We start from the raw sequence: 25,442 nt of genomic DNA on the forward strand, positions 1-25,442 counted from the left end.
TTTCATATTTATTAACATAGTACAGCGAAATGGTTTTTCGCAATGTCCGATATTTTCTATCGTTTAGCTCTGGCAATAAATTTATATTCAGGGTTTTGGAAACACAGACTTATAAGCCCTTCCATTCCCAGTAAAAAGTTCAAATTGATAGTTTTATATTCATAAGGGGCAAACTAGGTAGCCACCAAGATATTGACACTGGAATGGAAAGACTCATCCCGGAATATAGGGTAACCCGTGTTTTCGGAAGCCTGCCCCTCAGGGGGGTAAAACACATGAGATTGGCTGAATAAATGCCCCATGTATCCACTAATAGATTCTAATTGGTTGTAATACCCGGGGGTCGACGACAAGGCTAACCTCTTCGAAGCGACAGCACTCATGACTCGCACTGTCAATCTGTCTCCACTTCCCGCATTGGTCCCCTAAACTTTTAGGCAGCAGCGGTACTCTTAAATACCTCATTCGCTCTTACGCACCCATCAGGCGGCCGATTTCGATCACTACTATCATAAAGTTTGCAAAAAGGCTTTGTTACGACATCTTTTTTTATGATTCTTTCTTTCCTAGCGCCTCTACAGTCATCATGGGCGAGGTGCTAAATCTAAAACAATTTTACCAAGCTTCGGCTCCACTATCAACGAGCGAGAGTGAAGCATTTATCCAGACTATATGGAGGCCTTCCAGAGAGTTGGACATGTTCACATTGTCGAGCTACTTTGAGTTCCTTGAAACAGAACGCAAAAGAGAATCTAGAGTCGACAATCGGGCATACTCTCAGCTTTGCTTTAAACATGTTTTCGATGTTCACCGTATTATCTATGAGAATTCCGATAAACCCAGGCCAGACCTACAAGCCTTGGTTCAAAACAGATTATCCCCGTTTAACTTAGAGCCCGAAGTGCTCGAGGACGTAATCGTCCTTGTCATCAGATTAGTATTTATGGTTAGGATCGAGTTCCAAAACCCCTCGCATCCTTCACCATTCCAACTGCAGATGCAAGTTACCCAAAGCTTTCAAGAGACGCTACGTACACTACAAATTGGGCCACCGTTGAGAGAGTGGAGTATGCAACATGAGTTACCATCATGGTTCAATGTTATTGATCTGAAGAGAAAGGCCAACGTGAGAGTCGGTTGGACTGACTATCTGAATGAACATCTGACTTACCAAAGCGGAACTCTTATGTTATTTCGGCACATCGAAGTCCTTAAGTATATGGAGGCATCAGCAATCCTGTGAGTCTGGGTCTGATATTTCATGGTTGCATACTGCGAAAACAAAGACGCTAATTTTGAAAACAGTGGCAATTTCTTTTCCTTGGAATTCCTAAGGGAAACACAGCGATCACTCCTGTTATTTTTTCCGGTAATCGAAGGCAAATACGACGGTCAGGATTACCTTGACTGGCTTCAGAATCGCTGGCCTATTGAGGAATGGCAGGGATCGCTCACAGGACACGATCCGAACTCACATATTAGTCGATTCTATAAAGACTTTCCTACCTGGCATCATAATCTCTCATGTCTTCTCAGTATTTCTAACAATCAACAAAGTTGGAACATTCAAAGACTGTGGTATGATGATCGTGATCAGACTTTATGGTGGACTAGATGGTGTTCCGTCACGGTCATATTTCTATTTATCCTATTTGGGCTGATAAAATCAATTACGGATATTCTTTTGGTTGGCATTGCGGCTCACTCTTAATGAGAAGCATACTGTATATAGCTATGAGCTGATTTTCTTTTGAAGTAGTCTTAAAGATGAATGAGTGATGTCGGAACCGAGGTCGACAGTGAAACAGCTATGGGAGGAATTGTAAGTGACAATTTATTAATGTACAAAGAGAGTCCGATCAAGGACTTTAAAGGCATATCGATCAAGGAAGCATCTGATAGGGTAATATCCTAGACATTTTGAGCACACGAGACGAAATGCGTGACGATGTTACAATATACCTCCATTTGTTGCATATGCTGCATGATATCGTCAAGGTAGACACCACACGTCAGTATATATGCAATGAAAATTTTGCCCTGCTCGATTGACTCTTATTCTTATCAGTCGCCCACTTTTGCCATAATGTATTAACTACTCTGGCGACCCTAACTATCTTCATCCAAAGCTCTGTGACCATCAGGCTCATGGCCATGATGTCGAAGAGAATGAAACAATTCCATAACTACAGTATACTGTTAGGCATGGTAAACATCTGTAACATGGCAGTGAAGCTAGAGTCTCCAGTTCTCATATTCGACTGAGATCCCTTGTATTGGATGTATTGCAGCAGTCAGGGACTCCAGCACCAGCACAAAAGATGCATTTAATGAGGCCGGCGGGTTCTGTCACATTTGTAGCCCAGCTTGTGGTAGCGTCAGTTGGTTGAACGATACTCTTTCGCCATGGAGCCGTAATCAAGCTCTTGTGCTTCTGATGGAAGACAGCTCTGGCTTACATGGCACGGTTCATATTTGTAGGTTTAGCCATGTTGCAGCTGAAGAACCACGCCGTGAGCTCTGAGACCCAGAATATGGGTCTCCTGAACGTTGCACTAGAGGTTTACCAATAGCAACATCGCAATTATATGGATTATGGTGGTAAGGCTCTATATCCCTGTCCAGATAATTGCCATGTGTTCATGCAAGGGGCAATGTTGCAGGTCATAATGCAATCGGCAAGAGACCCAATTTGGCGATATGATCGCAGTCCTTATAAATGTCGATAGATAGGAACTGTGCCCCAGGTTCCCACCTAATATCGGCTTCGGTTCCTGCATCCTAGTGACTGGTAGAGTGAGGAAAGTGCACGATCAAAATTTCTTATATTCGAACCCAGGCACACAGGGGTGATGATGTTGTTTATATTGCGCAGTAGTGCTGGGTGAATATATATTTTATGGAACTTGATTGTTCATTATTGAGATATAGAGCTCTTCTCGGGTTTATATCTCTAGATAGTTTCATCTAGGACTTTGAGCTTTAAATCTAGGACTTTCAGACTAACAGTCTGAATCCTGAAGATAAGGGGGATTCCCGGATTTTCCAACACTGAAGAGACCTCGGGTCACGAGGTCTTCCAAAGAAACCTGACAAGATCTCATGGGATCAATGACAAGTTTTCCCTGAGAGAGATATTCTCCAGAAAGTAGATCACCATTGCGCCATTCATAGAGTTTGCCTAATTTATGCTCCCCAGAGACTTCCTTGAAAGCAGCAAGGATCTGCAGATCACGAGCGAAGGCGTGGCGATCAAACTGTCTAGTGTCGACCATTAGAATTTTGATATCAGACATCTCGTGAGGGGTCTGTAGACTTCTATGTCGATAGACACCGTACTGGAGGGCGATAAGAAGAGAGCTGGTCCACGACATGAGATTGCATGCGCCTGGGCCAGAAGGAGTACAATTCCACCACAGGTGGCCACTGAGAGCTTGGGCGGCCTCCTCGGTCGGCATCTTGTAGAGATCAACAGCCTCTATAATCGTGGCTTGGGCGGCTGATGAGCATACCTCGGCCCGACTCGTTATGCCATACGATGAGGGATCTGAAACACGGAAAAGATATCTTGGAATAGCCTTTACGGAATCGTTCAAGTATGGTTGAAAAGATTGGGGGGTTTGAATGGAGTGCCGACTCTCGGCTCGAACGGCTTAGACATTGGGGTCTATTGCCACGCTTGGGTTGTACTTGAATGTAATGACTTGACCGATTGGCGACAATGAGGGTTGGATAAAGGAAAATGGAAGATTGTATGGTCAGTATTATTATGATATACTGGTAGTTGGAGGGTGCTCAGCAGGAAGGTCTTCAAATCATTAGCGATCGTGATTTTGGTTCTGGTGCACATGTCGCATATGCGGGAGTCCGTTCAAGCTAGTCATCAGGCAATCGGAATGTGCACCAAGCATGCATGGTAAAGGTGTGACGTGGGCAAACAGCCAACAATGAAATTCATCCAAATCTTGCAAGCGATAACCCTAATTTATAGAGCGTGTTTCGGGTTGCCTCATCGGATTCCGCTGGCACCCAGCAAGACTATCTAAACAAACTCAGTTGGCGGCTGGAAACTCGTTCTCGCTTTACTAATAATTTGCTAACCTAGTCTATTGACTTTGTCAGAGAAGCATAAAAGCGCGAGAGTAATCGAATGCGACATGGACCAGTATGACGCGAAGTGGACCCCTTGTCGCGATTGACGCAAGAAGGTAGGGCCTCAAAACAGAATGCCAAAAGCTCTTTCAAGATGTGTTTTCTTGTTGCTCCCTTTGGTCATAAAAGTGAATGATCTTGTCCAGAAGTGCTATAAAGCCTAGCTGTCTATTCACCGCAGAGTATTAGCATCGTGAGACGATGATAGACGCAATTGGAATTCCACAGGGGATTGCGAGCGATATCTGCTGATAGTAGTGAGGTCCAGCTGAGCTCCATACTGGTGGTAAATAGTGGCGGTGAATGGTGGCAAACAGTGTACAACGTGGAAAATGGGAAAGCTGAGCTGTTTACCCCTCAATATGCGAAGAGTGGAACATAGCTCAAGCGCCCACATATGGAAATTGGCTCGCCCTCACAACGATTTATCGTGGTGCAGAGCCTCATTCACCAATGTGCGAACCACAGATCAGCGGAAAAGGCGCCCGCATTTTAAGATAACAGCAACGGACCACGAACGTAGAAGTGGCCTGAGGCACCAGTAGGAAAGCGAATAGCATTCAGCGCATTTGAGTGGACGGAATGGGAAATTGAAGGGACCCATTTAGTTAGTTGCTTGGATAGCAACGAATCACGAGAGGGACAACCTTTGTGTGGTATCCACCGACACGTGGAAGGAGACTTCAAAAGTGGTCCTCGCCCTTCTTCGTGGAGCGAAACAATGTTCTGGTGAACTCGTCCCTCATGTTGGCTTGGCCTTTGGTCGCCCTTTAGGCGAACTTGACATTATCGGTACTCGACCTTTGTGTTCAGGTTGGAACCAGGACATAGCTGCAGCCGTATGGCTAAGTCACGAACCAGGCAGTGAGTGTTTTAGCATTGTGACTCAGTAGAGTCCTTCTCCGTGAATACCGTGAGGTGGCAGCGCTTGGTACAAACCGACGTTTGGGCTCATATGGGTCCTTGTCTTCGTCGTAGACGTAAGCAACGCAGGCTGGAAGTTGTCTTCGTTGTATGCTGATACGGTACATAGCAGCGTGAGATAGGGATCGAACCTCCTTCTTGTTCCATTCGGTTTCTGTAGCCGGGAAGTCGGAAGCAATGGATTCTTCAAGTCTTGCTCGTGAGGAGCAGAATGATGGTCGGCAATGCGATCTGGACGAGCATGAGACTTGGGTTTCCTATGATGTATCCATCCTTGACTCGATGGTACGGCTTGGAAGATGGACACCTTTTGCTGTTGTTTACGTGCCTTTTCAGGTGACGGAGGAAGTGACTTGCATGGATCTGCATGGTCTTTGGAGAGACATGTTCGAGTCTTGCTATAGCGAGGATTGGCTTGGCCTAGGAGCGCTGCGGACCCGCAAGATCAAGCTGGCAAGCTTCATGGACAGTCAGGACAAGCCTGGTGGTGCGAGACTTGTAAGAGCTTTCTTTGCGCTCGATTTCGGAGGAGAGAGCGTCCTTGTCTCTGAACTCTTTTCTTTCCTTCGACGTAGAGAAGCTCGTTCTTGTCAACTTCAATCCAGGCGGCATGTAAAGGCCGCATTCGCACCGGAGGGTATTGAACGAGTTGCTTTCTTTTCTGACAAGTTGTCGTATTTTAGGTTGGATCGTCCAACAGCAGAAGTCTTCGGTGACCCTGAGGTTATTCAAGGTATAGATTACCTTGTACCATTCGATAAGCGACGTCGGTACCAGTTTTAAATTGCGGAATGATCAATATAAAATTATATATATTTTAATTATGTCCTACATCCTTATGGTCCATCCCGTTTTCAGTAAAGAGGAAACTCACTGCCTCTCATCGGCTTGTACCCCTGTAAAATCCTCTTTCACTAAAAGAGGGACCGTGTTTTGGAGATCCTTAAATTTGAAGTTCGTCATAAACCTTTTCATCGACTGGTTTGTTCCTTCGCTGTAATCCTCGCAGCTAGCTTTACGTTGGTGGAGCAGAGCTCAACAACTTGGCTACCCCAGACCTAAATAACAACATTCATGGCCATCGTCTGCGCATGGAGCCGTCCAGGTGCTTTGGGTGCCAGGACACTCCGGTGTCCCCGGCAACGAACAGGCCGACATACTGGTAAAAGCAGCATCAGCACTGCCCGAGCCCGAAGATGCTCAACCGACGCTGGCTCACCTACGAAGAATCGCAAGACAGAAACCGAAAGAAGCATTCGAGGCATGGTGGTCCACGTCCGCTCCCGACCAGTACAAGAGACTCAACCTCAAGGCGACCACAGGCTGCCCGTCGGAGCTGTCGCTCCCGCGCGCAGCCTTACACCACTTGCTGGCAGCGAGGTCCCTCCACGGGGACTTCGCCGTGTATCACGAGAGGTTCAACCAAAATGACGCACGCCTGGTCTGCTCATGCGGCCGACGCAAGGCACCGGATCACATCTTCTACTGCAGAACAGTACCACCGCGTCAACGGGTGAGGCTGACCTCGTCACCGAATGCAGCAATCAATCTAGCAATAGGGAGAGATTCCACCAAATTCGTCGACCTTGCCAAGGACAGCTCGTTCTTTGGAAAGATATACCCTCGTTATTAGGCATCGACGACCAAGGAAGCACTCGCGACTCTCCTACCGTCCCTATCTTCTGCACGTCTCTTTTGTATAGATTTTGTTTCTTTCTTTGTCTCTCTCTCTTACCTGTTTCGAAACTGACACTGATAAGGTATATTGAGGTTCTTACCTCGCTGGCGAAAAAGGTCAGGCCGAGGATTAGGCCTATAGCAGAACCATTACAGTACATTATAACATGTACCAAATTGTTTCACGCTGGTGGTAAAACGCATATTAATTGTTTATCATGCCTTATGTTTGTATAACCTACAGTAGTACGTTGGATTTATCAACCCAAAACCGATAGTTGTCGTATCCTCCCTGCTTTACATGGGAGATCCACTCGGCTGTAGGGTAGACATCATCATTAGACCTGCCTAGCTTATGGGCTCAGTAGTACCATAAACCTGGAGGAGAAACTAAATATAAGCCATTTAGTTACTCGCATTTTGGAAAATATCTAAGTATAATCCTGAATGCTTAAAGACAGTTTCATAGAACCTGAAATTAAGAAAAATGATTCATAGTGTTAAAAACTGTTATCTAGTTTGTATCAAAAGAAATGAATCTACTGCTGTTACGATTCGTGCCCGTAACAGCGCTGTAAGACTTCTATAAGGCAGCTGTAGCACATCCATGATTGCTTGCATAGCGATTATGGCCCGATCTTTTGCCCTGTGGTTTAACGGCTTGTGCAACCGTTACAACTACCATCCACAACCCCTCTTTCGGCATAACCCCTCTTTCGGCAAGCAAAATAAAAAAAGCTTCACCAAAACTCATCAACTTCACTTACACAAATATTGGCCAAAATAAATAGCTACTTGGAGGATAATGCCTTTGCTGATTATATAAATGATTGGAGTTAACGATTGTAGCCCTCTAAGGCTGTGCGGGGTATGCGATGTATGCATACCGTGCTATGGAAATAGTGTTAATTCAATCATCAATTTCCTCACCGCTCTTTTCTCTGTTTTTTGGCATTTTTCTGCGACAACGACAAAAAAATGCCTAGATCGAGACTTCGATGGAAATATACAGAGGAAGACATGGCAGACGCTATATTGGATGTTACTGATAATGGCTTTTCGCCCCCTCAAGCCGCTCATAGACGGGGAGTACCTCGGAGCACTCTAATAGACAGACTTAACGGCCGCGGGGCCGTGAAAGAGCAGATCCACCCTCATCGACGCTTGTCCAAAAGCCAAGAGGATAGGCTGACTCTCTGGATTCTCCGTCAGGAGTCCTTGGGCTATGCTCCGTCCCACAGTCAGATCCGCGCTTGTGTCATGGGCTTGTTGAGGCAGCAGGGCGAACGTCCCAACTTAGGACGCAACTGGGTGGCCAAGTTTATCAATCGCCGTGCAGACCTAAAGACCAAGATGGGTAGACGTCAAGAAGCCAAGAGGTTCGACTCTTTCACACCTAGAGCGGTTCACTGGTACTTTGATATCCGGGAGGGCCAATATGGTTGGATCAAGCCTGAAAACACCGTCAACGTTGATGAGGGGGGTATTATGACTGGTTTCGGCAAGCATTCACCTCTATTCCTTGTCAATTCTTGAATTTTGGCCGACTAACCCTCTGGGTTCAGGTCTAGATAGCCTGGTTGTTGGAAGCGCAGACCCGAAGCGCAAGGCGTTTCTCAAGGGACCACAAACTCGGAATTGGACTTCATTCATCGAAGCTATCACTGCTGACGGCCGCGCTTTGACTCCTGGCATAATATTCAAGGGGAAACAACTCCAGAAACAGTGGTTTCTTGATGAGTTCAAGCAGATAGCAGACTGGTATTATATAACATCGCCCAACGGGTGGACTGATGACCACATAGGCATTGAATGGCTTGAAAGAGTCTATCTGCCCCAGACTACGCCTGCCGACGACTCTGATGCGAGACTGATCATTTTAGATGGCCATGGAAGCCATGCAACAGTATGTTCTCTATTTTCCCCACCTCAAGATCAGTGCTGAGTGATGGAAGGATGAATGGATGGCCACGTGCTTTTTAAACAACGTTTATTGCTGCTATCTACCAGCACACTGCTCTCATGGACTCCAGCCACTGGACAATGGAGTATTTAATGCGTCGAAAGCTGCATATCGACGAGAGTTGGAAAAGTTCGCTTCGTTGACTGATTCCGCTCCAATGGACAAGGTCAATTTCATCAGGGCCTACGCCAAGGCTCGCCGAGTTGGAATGACCAAGAAGAACATACTGTCTGGCTGGAGGGTCACTGGAAACTGGCCAATTTCACGTGCGAAAGCGTTACGGCACCCAGAAATCCAACAAGATAGGCCAAATGGCAGCCCAAGAGTGACTCCTGAACCAAGGCTGTATCTTGGCTCGGACGATACGCCACAGACGAGCCGTCAAATTCGTGACCTTGGACTGAACAAAACACCAAAGACACGGAGACGATACAACGTAATAGCCAAGGGCTTTGAAGCTCACCAGCAGACAGTAGCGGCGCATACGCAGAGGATTGCCAGCCTAGAGGAAGAATTGGCTCGGCTGAAAAGAGGGAAGAAGAGGAAGGCGGTGCCGAATCCTAACAAACGTTTCATGACTCTTGGAGAGACTCTAGCTAGTAAAGAGTGCATACCAGAAGGGGCGACTCGTCATATGCCTGTTGGGGTGGAATTTGTCTCTTCAAGCGAGCAAGAGTCAGAATCGGAGGCTGGTTCTGTCATCGAAGTCAGAGAGGAAAACATACCCCACCAACCACCCAGGCGGTCGCGGCGGGTGGCGAAAAAAACCAGAGTACAATAGATAAACCCTATTTATGATTTATGAAACGAAAAATTTCACGGATTTCTATCAATTCGGTCAAATTCTGTGTAAGTGAAGTTGTTGATTTTTGGTGGTGGCTTTTTTATTTTGCTTGCCGAAAGAGGGGTTATGCCGAAAGAGGGGTTGTGGATGGTATGTGTTACAGCTAACAAGTGACCAAGTTTTTAAAAGAAAGGACAAACAGCAGAATGCCGAATCACAAGGTAACTCAAGACTCTCTATTTCTATCGCTGCTGCTTTTCATTAAAGTATGTGACATCACAGGTATGATAGCGGATGTGTTTTAGTTTTACTAATAACGGATAGTCGACATGAACGTCGTGACTAGCCTAATTTGACGGATACCCTTTGGTAGTTAGGGCTCATATTGAGAATCACCCTATTCACACCAGATATGAAAGATCCTAGTTCAGCTGCAGATTTCCTGTGGTCTTGTTAGCGTTGAAGCATATGTGTTTTATGTAGAAGTCCTGCAGTAATACCTTGCGTTTCATTTGGAAGTCTGTATAGAAAGAATTCCAAATTATTCTTGCTGTGCAGTCTACGACGTCACCTGTTGTATTTGTACAATTAGGCTGCAGTTCTAGGCGAAGCTCTTCATCTATATGCAGCCATGGCTTAGGCAACGGCCAATCGGAAAAGTGGACAAGCTTAGCCTCGCTATACGCTCTGGCAGGGTCCCAGGGCTCTATTTCGGAGCCCAGATACTTGGCATGGCTCTCGCTGCGAAATTCGCCCGTCAACAGGGCGTAACGACGATGCGGGAGGACCATGGCGTTGTTGCGATACAAAGAGTTAATAATCTCCATATCATAGTCGTTACTGGATGCCGCATCCATCTCGCTCATGATGCGGGCAAACTCTACCTCGGAAGGCTCAATAAGCATGAGCATAGTGGAAAGGATCTCCTTCATTGGGAACAGCCAGTAAGCCCGAGGCATAGCTACTGGTATAGACGGCAGAAAAAATAATTCATCCATAGATTCCAAGAGAACAGAGTCAGAGTCAATACAGAGAATACGACTATATTGAGTCTGGTTAAAAAGAAGGAGCTTGGTAAGAGAATCAGCCCACGTAGCTGGATCCGTGGGTAGCAAAGGTCAGTTTTGCCCTGGACCGATAACACGTCTAGCCTGAGGCTCTCAATATGATCACTTACGATCCGTATTATCCTTATGTCGAACCGTAATAGGAACAAGCTTGACATCGTACTTGTCGCGAGCTTTTGCAAGCAACCGAGCATTGCTGGATTTGTGATCTGAATCTAGCATGTGGGAGGGATATATCATCACGCGATCCGCGCGACTGCGAAGGTGTTGCAAAGCCTCGAACAGCATGACCGAATTGCACAGGTACTCGCTATTGGTCACATACTGTGCATACGCAAAACGGGACCAATTGGTATTTATCACCATCTGATCTGCGAAAGGCTTGAAAGGATGTAGTAGGTGGGTAACGAGAACAATAGAAAAAATGAAAGATGTAACTGTCGCCCACTTAAGGCATCTTGATGTGAGTAATCGGGCGACACCTATCATTGCGGATTGCAATAAACAAGTATGATGCTCAGTCAATGCAAAGCGCGCCAGCTCAACAAGGTAATATGCGCTACAACCTCCGTTTTGAGAACCATGCCGGTCTCTTTATAGCAGTTTCGATGGCCCAGTGGGTCTATGCTATATGCTTATGTTAAAACTGGGAAACAAGCCGTCGCCAACGAGGTCTCAGAGGAGGCTGCTGCCTTTGACTGACACCTCTAATACTTATGATCTATTCAGCTACCTGCGCCATAAGGCAATCTCACCCAAGTACACTGACAGCTCTGTCTGGAAAGGCCAATTGTTTTCATATTCCGTGCGGAGCCTGTTGGCAAGTGACCGGAAGGTAACTTTTCGACTTGGAAGCGGCATTTTTGTGGTCTCTTTGTGACAATTTGAGAACAGGCTTTTGGTCTTCAGCTCCTAACAATGAAAGATCAGTTGAAGTTTAACTTTTGAAATAGTAAGCCTACATGTATATATGGCAATTCTGTCCCTCCTTTGTGAGGTCCGGGAAAAAGCGTTTTAACCGACGCCTGTGGGTCTCAAGAAGTCGGAACTTATTTGCATTCATCTTGCTCACTGCTTTAGCGCGGTACCCCATCGGCACTACTTGGCTTGGCCTAAGAAGTCAGTGCCAGCATTTACCTTAGCATGTGAACTCGGCTTATTGGTAGAACTGGCTACTACCTGGTATGAAAGTAATCTGAGGGACTCAGAAAGAGCGCCAAGCTGCTCTAGGACATATTTCCGCTACGTGATGACAATTGGGTACTAGCTGATGTTGCGAATCCACATATTTAGCAAAGTGAATGGATCTGCTGGATAAACTCACGAGGTTGAGTAAGAGATGGTGCTGCAAATTACAGGAGCGCTACTCATTTCCGAAAGTTTATGGTCGATCCAGTGCTAACAGATCATAGCAAGGGCGGTGACTATGTCATTCTTACATGTAACTCATCTTTTTATTTCATGCCAAGGTGAAATGGGAATCCATGTTAGCTGGAAAATCATATGAAATCATGTTCCCAGGGCGTTTACAGGCACGCTCTGCTCCAGATTAGTATCTTCGAGATGTTCAATATTTAAGCCATCCACAATTTCAGCTAACCTATACAACTGACCTCCCCAATGGCAACAGAGAACGTATACGTATAGCGACAGCTACCCATCAGTTGACTTTAAAAGTTAAAAGGTCTATGTCTGCGTCGAGAGGATCACAGAGATTAGCCAAGGTGTTGAACCTGGGTTAAAAAATGGCCGCTAAGTCAATGGGCTAATTGCCAGCCAAATACTCCACAGGGTGACGAGAAGCACCTTCTTTGACCTATATCCATATTCGTCCAAAGTGACTCCCGGGACACGGAGAATCAAAGGTACGAACTATGGCCCGGTGCCATTCCAGCTGGAACTTGTTGTCTTCCCACTTTCCGTCGCCTTCCTTAAGCTATCCATATAGATCAAGGAATGAATGATGTTCATCGTTTAAGGTAATCATATAATTAGTGCCCCTTTTGCTGTGCTATGGAGTATGTTACTTAACATATCCTGTAAATATTATAAAATATAACGTATTGATTTAATATTCTTTCTATTTGTTCCTTCATTAGAAGCTGCTATTACACGATTTTTATAAGATAGTATACCCCTTACCTACTGCCCTGATTACTGGTTGGTAGGAGTCTGGAATTAGGCCTTAAGATAAGGCACTAAAACATAAAACATTGGTAAAATGGTGTAGTTTGGACCTATTTTACTTATTAGCTGGCCTCACCTTCTCCTAACTGGGATTTTATAAATACCATTGGTCTTTACTCCGCTTCTTCGCCTGCTCTATATGCCCCACCAGATCGAACTCTTTGATCTTCTTCAGAAACATACGAGGGTCTCTTTCCAGATAGTCGTTCCAGTTGATCTTCATGCCTACTACACAGAAGTAGGGATTGTCGTTTTCCAAAAACTCTTTTACCCTCTTATCCTCTTTAGGGTCATATGAGAAGGGCTCCACTGGAGTCCGATGCCAGCTTGGATCCGTGTCGTCCCAAAATTTGTCTATACACCATTCAAAATTCTTTCCTTTCACGTTCTTGTTTGATAGTCCAACCGAAGAACTAGCTGTAAATTGATCCTTTGTATCCCAAACACAGACATCGAGCTTCGTATTGGACTCTAACTTGTCGATAAACCTATCTGACTGTTCGCCTCTTGGTATAAGAAAGTAGACTATGGGGATTGTTCGTGTTTCATGGTTTAATGCACTTTCCTCTATCTCATGATCCCCTTGTAGCAACGTTGAAAAACAAACTATCAGTAAGCCTAGACCGTGGAGCCGACGTAAGGTTTTGTGGTATTGAGAATACTCAGGGCCATTATGAATAAATGAATCTTTCCAAAGGGTATGGATGCCATGAAATTCATTTTCATTACACCCTAAGTCGTTAGATAAATTGTTAATGGCTTTTTCGCTTTCCCCCATAAAGAATTCGAAAGCCCTTTCACGGCGAAAAGTCTCTTGCAAAAATCGGGCACCCATTGTGCCTATAGTAATATGAGTTCTAACAATACAAGTATTCAGGGATATATACTTGTTTTTATACATGGGAGATAAAAAGAGGGCTCTTTTGTATAGTTAATAATAATTATTTTTATTTATAGCCTTTGCTTCAAATTAAGATGTTTTCTTCTTTAAATCCTTAAATTAGTAGTTGTGCAGCCACGTTATAAGCTACTAAGGCCACCTTAACCTTGGTAATGGATCGGACCTTAAGATACAAACAACAACTCACAATATCGTGTTCAATAACTTAGAGACTATAGGCAGTCGGATAGTTATTATATCAGCATTAGCAATCATACATAAGCGCAATTTCTAGTATGGAAAGTAGAATAAATGAGTTAATATTCACTATGGTTAGGTGCTAGTTCAATGATTGTAGAAGCTTCCGTTTTAACGGCAGCTGACCTAGAAAATGACGCTGGGGAACAAAGGTGGCTGTCAGATTTCTGCTGTCTATCTACTAGGTTAGCAGTTATTAGGGCTCCTGAGGCTCGAGCTACTGTGTCTTTCCCTACAGGGATTCACCTCACCCGCTCATTCTTGTCAAAAAATGTTTTTCTTACATTAGCCCTTTCCTTGGAATGACGGAGGTCCTGTTTACCTCCTATGCACTGTGGGCATCCGTCTGGCCTTCTCAACCATCGCCCGGAACTCCCTCCATCTTGAACATACTGGCAGAACACCATGCCTCTGTCTACGGGCTTCAAAAGACACCTGGGGCGGAGAGGGGGGGGAATTGCTTCGACATTATCTGAGCTCGCCTTGCCAGAGAAGAGGACATTGTGTGCTAAAAAGTTCCGAAGGAAGCAGAGCAAGCTTCTTGGCAACACATGTCCACCATGAAAACAAGTTCCTCTTTACAGACTCTTCGAGACAAGATAACAGATCGTCTGACAGACCAACGTTTCGGAGGCGTTGAAACAGATGAGATGTTCGAAAGCGATCTCACCGTAATGCTTCCAAAGACAAAAGAAGCTGCCCAACAAGCAAATGATGAAGACCCGAGAAAATCGTACATCATCCGTTTGGAGTGCCGTGCAGCGTCCTAAAGGCCTGATGAACCTGTTGCGTACATGACATCTCACCAAAAAGCCTTCCTCGACTCCTCCCACGAGGTCTTGCTCGCTTGAGCGAAGAAAATGACCAGAACCCACCTCGCATGCCCTAGCCATCATGACCGCGATGATAACTGACTCTTCCCTACAGATGATTCTGTCAGGAACTGTCTTTGTATCAACTATTTATAGTGCAGCAATTGTGTGGTACAGACTCTACTTGCACCCACTATCTAAGTATCCAGGCCCCTTTTGGTCATGGATCTCAGCGTTCCAGGATATTGCTACACTTCTAGATAGGATTGGCATATATGAAATATGGTAAATACTATGAAATATGGTAAATACTATGAACTATGGTAAATACTATATGTCCTTTCTAAACTATCTCCTCTAGTACTAATACATGCTCTTTCAAGCCTAACCTTTCGCATCACCCCGAATAGTGTCTTGATAAATACTCCTAGTGGCCTTAAAACAATCTACAATAATAAGGCGAATGTCAAAGAGGCGGTATGCTACAAAGTATACCATTGTAATGTCCACGTTATGACGACTTGGATTAGTATCGACAACGCAACACATGCTCGAAAGAGGCGCGCCATGAACCATGCCTTCTCCGATAAGGCACTGCGCTCCACTGAACCCTTCATTCATTCCAACATCGATCGATGGATTGAGTTACTCAAAGAGGAAATTCGAAAGAGGCAATGGTCCTGCTCATTGCACATGGCTCGATGGGCTGATCGACTTGTCTTTGATACTCTGGGGGATTTATTTTTCGGTGAATCCTTTGGTACGAAAGAACGTGATAGAGAGCTACGGCACATCCCAGCGATTAGTCTTTACGTCCACTATTCATCCAGTAAGTTATGGGATATCATGGGTGAGGCTCCTGCTAATTCATGATGTTTAGATTGGCTACTCCCCTTGTACTTCCCTCTGGGCATGACTTAAACCTCGAGGCTTGGACTATCTTCTCGCAGCAGCAGCACCTCCAGCAATGAGCAAGTGGTAAACATTTGTTGAGGAATGCTTTACTAAGAGAGCTCAAATCGAAGATGAGATGCAAGCACGATGTAAATCAGATACTGAGAGTAGAAAGGCCTTTTCCAATATCTCATCCTGGCCCTGGACCTGGAAACTGGAAAGGGATGTAGCAACGAAGAAGTCTTCAATGAGAGTGGGTCTCTCATCATCGCCGGCTCTGACACGTCTGCCATAGGTCTCGCTGCTGCTTTCTTCTACCTAACGCGAAACCCTCATGCACAAGAGAAGCATGCGAAGGAATCGAGAGCTGCCTTTTCCAGTGTAGGCGGCATCCAGGGTGGCGCTGCCCTTCATTCTAGCCAATATCTTCGAGCTTTCATTCAAGGGACAATGCGCATGAGTCCTCCTGTTCCGACTGATATTGCTCCAGAGGTGCAACAGGTGGCATTGTTGTTGGCGGGAGATATATCCCGGAGGGCACGAAGGCCAGCATTGTATCCTACTGCATGCATCACGATCCTGATATGTATCCTGAGCCATTCGAGTTTCGTCCTGAACGGTAGATTGTCGATGAGAAGGATGAGTGTAGTGATTCTCCTGAGAGTATCTATTTAGCTGAAAGTGCATTCATGACTTTCTCTGCAGGTCCCCGGGGATGTGTTGGGAAGAATCTGGCTTATCTTGAGATGAGTCTAACATTAGCAAAGACAGTCTACCATTTTAAGATCCGGCGTGATCATAGCAGTAACATAGGAGGCGGAAGCTCGGATGCTATAAATGGACGTCGTATTGTTGACCAATACCAATTGTGAGACATTTTCGTTGCCATCCGAGATGGGCCTCTGATACAGCTTTCTAGAAGAACCTATATAGACTAAATATCCACTCTCGGTCTCAAGGCCACTCTTAACCGCTATAATTACTTTAAGTATATTTTACCATCTCTTTAAGAGAGGCTGTTCCTGTGGGGTGTGCAGGACGGATCGTTATTAGGCAAAGCCGCAATTGAAGTGTAAGATAAAAAAACATAAGGAGGGCACCACCTGGCCCGACTTGCCCCTTAACCAGATGCTCAGTGTCCTCCACATACATCAAAGCGGATAACCCATATTACCTATAGGTCAACGCCTTTGTTCAATATATCCTATTTTCACATATCTTTATACCCAAACAACTTCCATCTACCTTGTCAACCCTTCAAAAAGCTCTATAGTGTGCATACCGTGTTATACACTCAACCAGCAACAAACATGTGCACCATACCCGATATTACCTGGACATGTCCCCACTGCGGCACGAAAAGCGGCCATGAATATGGCCCGCTCCTTAAATGTAGAAACGCTGAGGCGGGAAAGAATTGCAACAGAAGAAGCAAGCAACCAATGGCTGGACCCAGGCCATGCCACAATCACAAACATCTGCCGATAAAGGGGAAGGCATGGTACGAGAACCTCTGACAGAAATCGGATGACGGTGGTAAGAAGAATGTCAATTGGGCAATTACTTTGGTTAAAATGAAAACTTAGTTCCACCTATATCAACCATGAAATATAAAGGACCTGTTTCTTTAATCAATTATTTACATGTTAGTACTGCAACATTGTTAGAAAAGTGGTGCGTTCCCTACCTTCAGAGTCAAGTCAAGTAATTCGGCGATGTACAGAGATCTACCAACCATGCTTAGTAGTCAAAGGGGAGTCAGTTCTTGGCCACGTTACAACAAACTCTTTCTAGTTAATTATGAAAAGTCATTAAGCATACCAGCGTAAGATGAATCGTTAGATAATTTAGCTCGAATAATTTTAAGTGGGGCATCTTCTGCAAGCTGTGAAACACACCCCTTGAACTGATGTCGGAAGTAACCTTGTTCTGACTTTGCAGATAGCTATGAAAAATTCAGCCGGTAGGATAGAAGTTTTCGTACGGTAGGTGCCGGTTCACGTCTTACACATGCATGGCCCTGCCTTGATGGGCTGTGCAAGTAGGTAGACCAGACCCTTCCCACTACTAGCGCTGAGATAATGGGTCGGTTACTGTTAAACCGTCGGGTAATTGTCAGGGCATTTTGGCTAAACAATCTTCTTTTCCCAAAATAGAAGGGTCATATAATGTTTTAACCCTCTTTTAGAGATAAACAAGACTGTATGACAAACGCCTCTTGTGAATAGGGTTGTTATTAGCTACCTGTGCTAACTACAGGGATCCTAACCTCCCTCACATCTTGACCACAACACATTTCATTGGCTATCCATAATTATACCGTTCAACCTGATGGGCAGGGAAAATCGGGCTTTATTCAGCCTGGACCAATTATAGCTCTCCATTTCAATCACCCCTCTGTAAGTAACCCACAGAGTTTGCTGCAAGCAGCCGACCGGACCCCATATAACCCCGGGTAACACATCTGCTACAGCTGACAACAGCTAGGGGTGCCTCGGCCTCTGTTGGCGCGCCCCATAACTCAGTCACTGCGATTAATCATGGTTCATCAGATCCAACCGTTATTAGTATAAGCCACGATAGCTCCAAATATTGAATCATGTGCTTCTGTGAGTGGATGGTCCATTTGGACCGACAGCAGCATGTTCTAATCTTCTACATCTTAAACACCTCTGGCGAAGATATCTAGCATGTGGCGGGATTCAGCATTAGGAGCCCTTATGACCTGTACTATCATCAACATATTACAAATATGGCTTGTGATAGTATTCTTATAACTGAATCATCCAGTACCAGACATTAATAGGTATGTATTTTTATTTTATATTATTCCTTCATATAATAAACACATCGTCGCTACTCTAAATTGATTGACGTAGTTTCCAAGTTCATACGATTAAAAGTTGCGGATTTTTAAATACTCACCTCTTTGTTTCGTCTCACAGTCCCTGGTTAGCACCGTACTAGTAGCTGCAGTAATACATGTCGGCTTATAATCAGAATCTCACAATCGGTAGGAGTAGCGACGCATATGCGTAAGGGCAAGACTGTCACACTATAATCTTCCTATTCTTAGAGTGACCAAGCTTGGATATTGCGCCCCAATATAGCCAAGCACGATAGCGAGAGGTGCCGATTCTATATAAGATGCATTGACAAGGTTTATGAAAATACCGCGTTCAAAGTAATTGCCCTCACACTATGGTCATGCACTTCAATCTTTTCAAAGGTGCTTTGCCGCCAACGGGCGAAGGCCATGGCTTTTGCAAGGCAATGTTCCCGCCGCCATCATACATTGAACCAGGCCGAGCCAATCCACTCAAACCCAGAACGGAAGCACTTGCTGTAACTAAGGGCAGCCAAAGAGGCCTCCCTCCGCCTCCTTTACCGCGTGCTAGCGCAAGCCTTAGACGAAAGCCAGCTATTAGGTCACGAGATCCCATGGCAGAGATGCTACAGGACATCGACTACCTTCTCGCCGACTATGGATGCAATGATCAGCAGGACCGAAATCCCTGTACCACCTTCCTTCTTCGGAGGGTTCCAGGTGACGGCTTGTGGTTGAATTACAAAAGAAACGCGGAAACTATCACATTAACGCATAACTTCGATTCTGTATATGTTTTCACATTGGGCTTGATGCACCAGTCACTTGGCAAACGTAACATCCGGCCAACCTTACTGGCAGAATCGCATTCACATCACGAGCTTGCGCATGATGTAAGCTTACTGGTTCCAATAACCATGTACAGTGATCTGATCAACACATGTTGTTGGAAGAAACACGAACTAAAAGACCTTCCTCCGGGATTCGAATGCGGATTCAGTCGGGTCATAAATCAACCGCCAGACTCAGGGGAGGAAAATGAGTCACAACCAGTCATAATAGTGACTTGCCTCAATAGGGCGTCATATTTGCATACCACGAATAGTCATCGTAAGGATATGTCTAGCTTGGCGTCAACATGTACATCCTGGCTATGAAGCAACTATGCCCTCCATCACTGCAAGTAAAGTAGACCCGCTAGTAACTAAGTGAAATTACTTTCGCTAAGTACGAAATTTATCGACTCATAGTCCCTAAATAGACTAACATCTATGCTACTGACTTCTACAATGGTTCTCTAGCTCTGACAGCTCTCGAGATATTGGTATGGCGGATACACCGAGCCCAATAGAGCCGCCTAGGCATGTATCACCACAACACGACCCTCCAGGCGGAAGGAGGCGAGATTTCGCAGTTCATGCGCTTACCTCCTCAGGTCAATGTTACGTTATACGTTGTTGAAATCAATTTAGATTTAATATGTTACCAACATGTACGAGCTGCCACGAGAATCATCAATACCATCAGGCTTAGCAGCTATACCACCATCTTAGCCTCCTTAATCTTTTCACCATCCGTTGCTATTACATATAGGTACATTAACTTTGACGTCGCTGTGATTAGAGGATACCAATGCCAAACTCGCTGCGATTATGAAAAGACATAAGGTACCGAGCCCATGCCTAACCACTATGCGAATCATACTGCCAGGATTAGCATTGTGCTTTTCTCATAGGCTGATATTATGCAAAGTACTTCTCGTATCTTACAGTAAATAAAAATTATGGCTTGCTGAATAAGCATGCAAGACCTCTCTGTAACAACTCAAGCCCCTGGCCCCGGCAGGTCAGAGGCTGCCCTAGATGGATCTATGCTGTCGTGTTTCCGATCTGAATGTTGAAAGGACTCTTTACAGACTTGGATACTTTGCTCAATATAAAGACATGAGCGATTGCGATTTCGATCCCTCATCAGTCAGCCGAACCCCTAACATGCCGACAATATTGCCCATACATTACGTCGTTCACAAGGGGTGAGGAATTTTGGAGTAGACTATGCAATATAGTACAGTACAATATGCTACGCGCGGCGCTCTGTCTTATACCGACTGTCTCTTATCATGATGTATCTGAGCCTCTGGTCCAAGGAAACTTAAGTTTGAAAGCATCGTTTTAGGGACTCGGCTTAATTGCTTTAGATTACTTATCCTTCCCTGTTCTGTTTAGGGGCGGATTGCCCAGTAGAGTCGGGTTAAGGATAAATGCGAGCTCAACTTACGACACAATAGAGATATGAGGTAAGTAGACACTGACCAAGGAACCTTGGGCCTTGTCTACCCTGCATGACCCAACCGGATAAAGGATTAGTCTGTTGTGTAGGTTGTTGATATGCTCACACTTAATATAGTATTATTAATTATTACTTAAAGCCAATGTCAACAGCCTATATAAGATTTATTATTAATATATACCTATAAGTACTTTCATATTAAAAAGGCAGTTATATAAGGCAAATAATTTTAACATAACGAAAGTATATTATTAGCTAATTCACTATCCTTATACAGTCTTATCTAAGGACATGTATTCATTATGATTAGTTATAGGATACTTCCCCATAGATTTAATTATAATAACATAACTCATATTCTACTTACTCCAAGCTGGTGCCAGTTCGTCCCCCGAAGCGATCTTGCAAAGAAGCATTCGTTCTGCTTTTACTGTTGTTTATATTGCGCAGTAGTGCTGGGTGAAAATGTATTTTTATGAAACTTGGTTGTTCATTATTGAGCTGAGAGTTATTCTCGGGTTTATATCTCTAGATGATTGTATCTAGGACTTTGAACTTTAAATCTAGGACTTTCAGACTAACAGTCTGAATCCTGAAGGGAAGGGGATTCCCGGATTTTCCAACACGCCCCCATCCACCTTGTCTTCAGGGCACAGAGTCATCGTGGACTTCAGTACTCCAAATAATACGACCTGCTTCCTCGATCGGACATGCACTGACTCGAATTGCTTCTAGAAAGTGACCGTGGCTGACGGCGTTCAATGGTTTAGTGAGTCCGTCTGCTACCTGCTCATGTGTGCTGACGTATTGCACATCAATATTCCCGGCTTCAACTTCTTCTCGGATATGGTGCTCGGTTAACGGAATGTGCTTTGTCCGTTGGTGAAGCTCAGGGTTTCTGCATAGCTTTAGGGAACCCTGGTTGTCGCCGTTCAGTGGGATAGGCATATGTAGCGGAAGGAGCAGTTCAGAGAAGAGGTTCCTAGTCCAGGCCAATTCTCTGGCACACTGGGAGAGTGCTGTATATTCAGCCTCGGTAGTCGATAGTGCCACTGTTTCGTGCCGTTTGGCCCTCCATGAGACTGTAGATCCTTCAAGTTGAACAAGCCATCCAAACGTCGATCTTCCCGTAACAGTGTCGCCTTTCCAATCCGAGTCGGCCCAAGCTGTGATGCTCCAAGCGGATTCAGGATCTTTCTTGACGCCCCCAAGCACCAGGCCGTGGTCTCTTGTCTGCTGTAGATAGCGGAGACCTCTTTTGATCATTCGTGAATGTGTTGGTGATGGATTCGACATGTATCTTGAGAGTACCGAGAGTAGGAAAGCTAAATCGGGTCTGGTTTGGGTCATTCCATACATCAGCGAGCCGGTTTTCGAGCTATAGTCTTCTCGTTCTTCTGGAGAAGCCGAGTCGCCATTGTCTCTTGGTTGCAGTGTCGAGAGTGAATTTCGCTCCATCGGGGTCTTGACCGGTCGACAATCCTCTAAGCCGAATTTCTTCAGTATTCTGGTAAAATATGCATCCTGGGAAAGGTAGATCAGCCTTGAGTTCCTGTCTCGGGTTATTCTTACTCCAAGAAAATGGCTGGCGGGACCGAGATCAGTCATTGTGAAGATCTCTCCCAGGCGGGCTTTGTACCCTTGGATTGCTTCCTTGTTGCTGCCCATGATGAGGAAGTCATCCACATATGTGATGATGATCACTCCCGTTGTGGGATTGTGATATACGGCCGTGTCAGACGTTACTTGTCGAAAGTCAAGGGATTCCAAGGCCTCCTTCAGCTTCTTTTGCCATTGCCGAGGCGCCTGTTTGAGTCCATAGAGGGATTTGATCAGTTTGCAGATCTTCTCGGTTGAGAATCCTGGCGGACGGTCTTCTGGGTGTTGGTCGAAATACTCTACAAGCCCTTCCGGCATTTCGATGAAGACTTCTTCCTCGAGGTCCCCTTCCAGGAACGCCGTCGACACGTCCATCTGCTCAATCTCCCAGTCAAGACAGGCAGCAACGGTGAGGAGGATTCTCCAAGTCGCCGCTTTGGCAACAGAGGCAAAGGTCTGGTTGTAGTCAAAGCCGAACTGTTGTTCAAAGCCTCTGACCACCAGCCGCGCCTTGAACTTGTCGAGGTTGCCGTCCTCGTTTTTCTTGACCTTGAATACCCATTTGACGGTAAGTGGCCTATTGTGAGCTTGGTTGCGGTCCAGCATGCGCCAAGTTCCTTTCGTGAGGAGACTGCGCAGCTCACTGTGTATTGCTCTGAGCCAATGCTCCCTTTGCGGACCTTGAAGCGCTTCAGTCATTGTTTTGGGCTCAGTGATCACCTCTTTTCGGAGATCGGGCAGCTTAGCTGATGTCATGGATGTTGTCGTCTGTCCATGCTGAGGATTATGCACCTCAGCATGCTGAAGATTGTTCACTTCAGACCTTTGTGGCCTTGGAGTCTTTGTCTGCTCCGTGACGGACTGTGGCCGGCTTGAGATGGGAGCTCCGTTCTTGCGGATTTCCGGCTCAACATCATGCTCAGTTTCGGTCAGGAGTTCTGTCTCCCCAACCTTTTCGTAGAATTGTACATTTGCAGAACGGACGATCTGATGTCCCTTCCTGCGAGAGGGCACCCAGCAGGTGTAGATCTGTGAACCTTCCATGCATAGGTAGATTCCAGCCTCTCCTCTTGGGCCAAACTTGTGTGATCTCAATCTTCGTTCCTGCGGTATGTGTATCGTGACTTGTGAGCCGCAGATTCGTTCTCCGGACAGATCCGGCTTGTTGTCTTGTCCGGGGAAGGCCTCGTTGAGAAAGCTTTCCATGGGAGTGAGGCCATCAATTGCCCTGGTGGCTGTCACGTTTGTCTTGCGCACCATATCTTCCAGGACCAATGGCCAGAGCTCTATCGGGATTCTTTCCGATTCCATGGTTGCTCTGACTTTGTCAAAGATGATGCGGTTAGAGCGCTCAGCAACTCCGTTAAATTCAGGAGTATATGGTGTCGTCTTGATGATCTTGACGCCGTGAGTGTACTCGAGGTTTTTGAGAGACGCACCATAGAGCTCAGAGCCGCCATCCATTTGGATTGCGTACACTCGGATGCCATACTGAGTTCGTATCTTGGAGATGAGCTGGCCTAGAAGTTCCGAAGCCATCCCCTTCCTCGTGAACGTGTAGGCCCATCTCATTCTATGCCTGTCATCTGTGGCAATCATTCCCCATCGTTCGCCTCTAATGCCCGGTGGATTGACTTTGAAGGTGTCAACATGAATGAACCCGGCCCTGGAGGCTCGTTTCCGTTTATTTCGCGGAGTCCATCGTAGGGCCTTTGCGATGTCGCAGGCGAGGCAGTAATTGAAAGGCTGATGGTCGTGGTGGCCGTCACAGTACATTCCTCTGGTCATTTTGGCAGTCTGTGACACCTGATATGCGTTAACATGGCCGAGTCTTCGGTGCCAAAGGTCGACATTCAGGCATTGGTTTGATGAAGCAGTGTGATGATTGCATGGTTCTGGCTGGAGTTCCGAGACGGCCTGGTTTGAAACAGTAGTCTTTCCGACCTCAGTGTTCACGTACAGACCGTCCCTTCCTATGCGGAGGAGACCAAAGACATCTCCTGTTGGGTCGTACATGTCGTTCCCGTCTATCCAGCCGCCGTTCTTGTATAGCCTGAGTCCTGACATGACATTTACCGGAAACTCAGGGATGAACAGCGTGTCTTTGAGGTTAATTGTGACCTGCTCACCCCATTTGTTTATGAAGCAAATTTTGACTGTCCCCTTACCGAATGGGTACACCTTCCCACCGCCCGTAACGAGGACCGTTCGGGTTGCAGGCTGCAGTTCTGTGAATAGGCTTTGGTCGTTGCAGATGTGGACTGATGAACCTGTGTCGAACAGCCATTCTGCGGTTGAAGAGATGTTATCAAGGGAGACTTTACACGTCTCTGTATTGTCCATAGGTAGCTCGTCTGAGACGCTGTCTTCAAGAATCAGAAAAGATCGCTCAACTGTCATGTGATTTGATTCCTTGATATGGAGATTCTTGGTGCTGTCGCGTTGAAGATCATGCTCCATGAGTTCCTTGGCGAGACGGACTGCCCAGTCGGGTCGCTTATCCTTATGGGCGAACCAACAATCATTTTCATGATGTCCTCTCTTCTTGCAGTTCGTGCAGGTATGTTCCTTGTTCTTGCCGACTCGATGATTGGTTTCCTGGCTAGACTTGTTCGCGGCTCGCTGGTTCTTTGAAGATCCTCTCCTCCGGCCACTTGCCTCTTGCTTTCTTGCGGCCGGGCCCTTCCTTCCAGTCTTTTTACTGTGAGCCCAGTACGTGGAGGCAGTACCATGACTGTCATCATCATCTGATGACCTGTTTTCATCAATGAGATCTTGCTGCATTGATCGTAGTGTTGGCGGATGCTCCGAGCGTAGGAGAGCGCGCTGTCTGGCAGTCCAGTCAGGGTACTCGTTCTCGCAGGCAGTCAGATAAACAACCTTTTTGAGGGTATCTGAGATTGGTTCTTTCTGCTCGAGGAGAAGTTTGACGAGTCGTTCAAAGTCGACATTAAATTGTGGAATTGTCTCGTAAGAGCTTGTTTTGATCCGGATGAACTGGTAAAGTGTTGTCTGCAGAAGAACTGGGCCCGTGCCAATACAATAGGCCTGGAGAAGGTTGAACATCTCCTGGGGATTCTCAATCCCGACTAGTTGACTGAGTGCTTCTCCAGTGCAGTTACCTCGGAT

At 45.8% G+C, this 25,442-nt stretch overlaps 6 protein-coding genes across 6 annotated transcripts; 4 read left to right on the forward strand and 2 right to left on the reverse strand.

Annotated features, from left to right (window-relative positions):
- The first annotated feature begins 295 nt into the window (after nt 1-295).
- On the forward strand, nt 296-1,976 carry FOXG_21411 (uncharacterized protein). The gene is made up of 2 exons (XM_018401746.1): nt 296-1,239; nt 1,306-1,976. The coding sequence occupies exons 1-2, from the start codon at nt 587-589 to the stop codon at nt 1,709-1,711; spliced, it is 1,059 nt and encodes a 352-aa protein (XP_018253675.1). The 5' UTR covers nt 296-586; the 3' UTR covers nt 1,712-1,976.
- Nucleotides 1,977-3,002: 1,026 nt separating this feature from the next.
- FOXG_21412 (uncharacterized protein) lies at nt 3,003-3,458 on the reverse strand (the record flags this gene model as incomplete). Its single annotated transcript, XM_018401747.1, has 1 exon — nt 3,003-3,458. The coding sequence occupies one exon, from the start codon at nt 3,456-3,458 to the stop codon at nt 3,003-3,005; it is 456 nt and encodes a 151-aa protein (XP_018253676.1).
- Nucleotides 3,459-5,253: 1,795 nt separating this feature from the next.
- FOXG_14100 (uncharacterized protein) lies at nt 5,254-5,692 on the forward strand (the record flags this gene model as incomplete). The annotated part of the gene is made up of 3 exons (XM_018394163.1): nt 5,254-5,361; nt 5,413-5,563; nt 5,652-5,692. 3 exons carry the CDS (start codon nt 5,254-5,256, stop codon nt 5,690-5,692), a joined length of 300 nt encoding a protein of 99 aa, XP_018253677.1.
- Nucleotides 5,693-6,150: 458 nt separating this feature from the next.
- Nucleotides 6,151-6,507, forward strand: FOXG_21413 (uncharacterized protein; the record flags this gene model as incomplete). The annotated part of the gene is made up of 1 exon (XM_018401748.1): nt 6,151-6,507. The coding sequence occupies one exon, from the start codon at nt 6,151-6,153 to the stop codon at nt 6,505-6,507; it is 357 nt and encodes a 118-aa protein (XP_018253678.1).
- Nucleotides 6,508-9,922: 3,415 nt separating this feature from the next.
- Nucleotides 9,923-10,855, reverse strand: FOXG_14101 (uncharacterized protein; the record flags this gene model as incomplete). Its single annotated transcript, XM_018394164.1, has 2 exons — nt 9,923-10,596; nt 10,678-10,855. 2 exons carry the CDS (start codon nt 10,853-10,855, stop codon nt 9,923-9,925), a joined length of 852 nt encoding a protein of 283 aa, XP_018253679.1.
- A 4,362-nt stretch (nt 10,856-15,217) lies between these two features.
- Nucleotides 15,218-16,273, forward strand: FOXG_21414 (uncharacterized protein; the record flags this gene model as incomplete). The annotated part of the gene is made up of 2 exons (XM_018401749.1): nt 15,218-15,533; nt 15,774-16,273. The coding sequence occupies 2 exons, from the start codon at nt 15,218-15,220 to the stop codon at nt 16,271-16,273; spliced, it is 816 nt and encodes a 271-aa protein (XP_018253680.1).
- Between the last annotated feature and the right edge of the window lie 9,169 nt (nt 16,274-25,442).

Source organism: Fusarium oxysporum, chromosome 6, assembly GCF_000149955.1.
Source record: "Fusarium oxysporum f. sp. lycopersici 4287 chromosome 6, whole genome shotgun sequence".
Lineage (NCBI taxonomy): Eukaryota > Fungi > Ascomycota > Sordariomycetes > Hypocreales > Nectriaceae > Fusarium > Fusarium oxysporum.

What these genes read in the sequence shown, in the direction of transcription:
- FOXG_21411 (XM_018401746.1), top strand. Translation starts at nt 587, where the DNA reads ATGGGCGAGGTGCTAAATCTAAAACAATTTTACCAAGCTTCGGCTCCA. An exon ending in ATGGAGGCATCAGCAATCCT is followed by an intron (nt 1,240 to 1,305) that starts GTGAGTCTGGGT and finishes TTTTGAAAACAG; the next exon opens with TGGCAATTTCTTTTCCTTGG.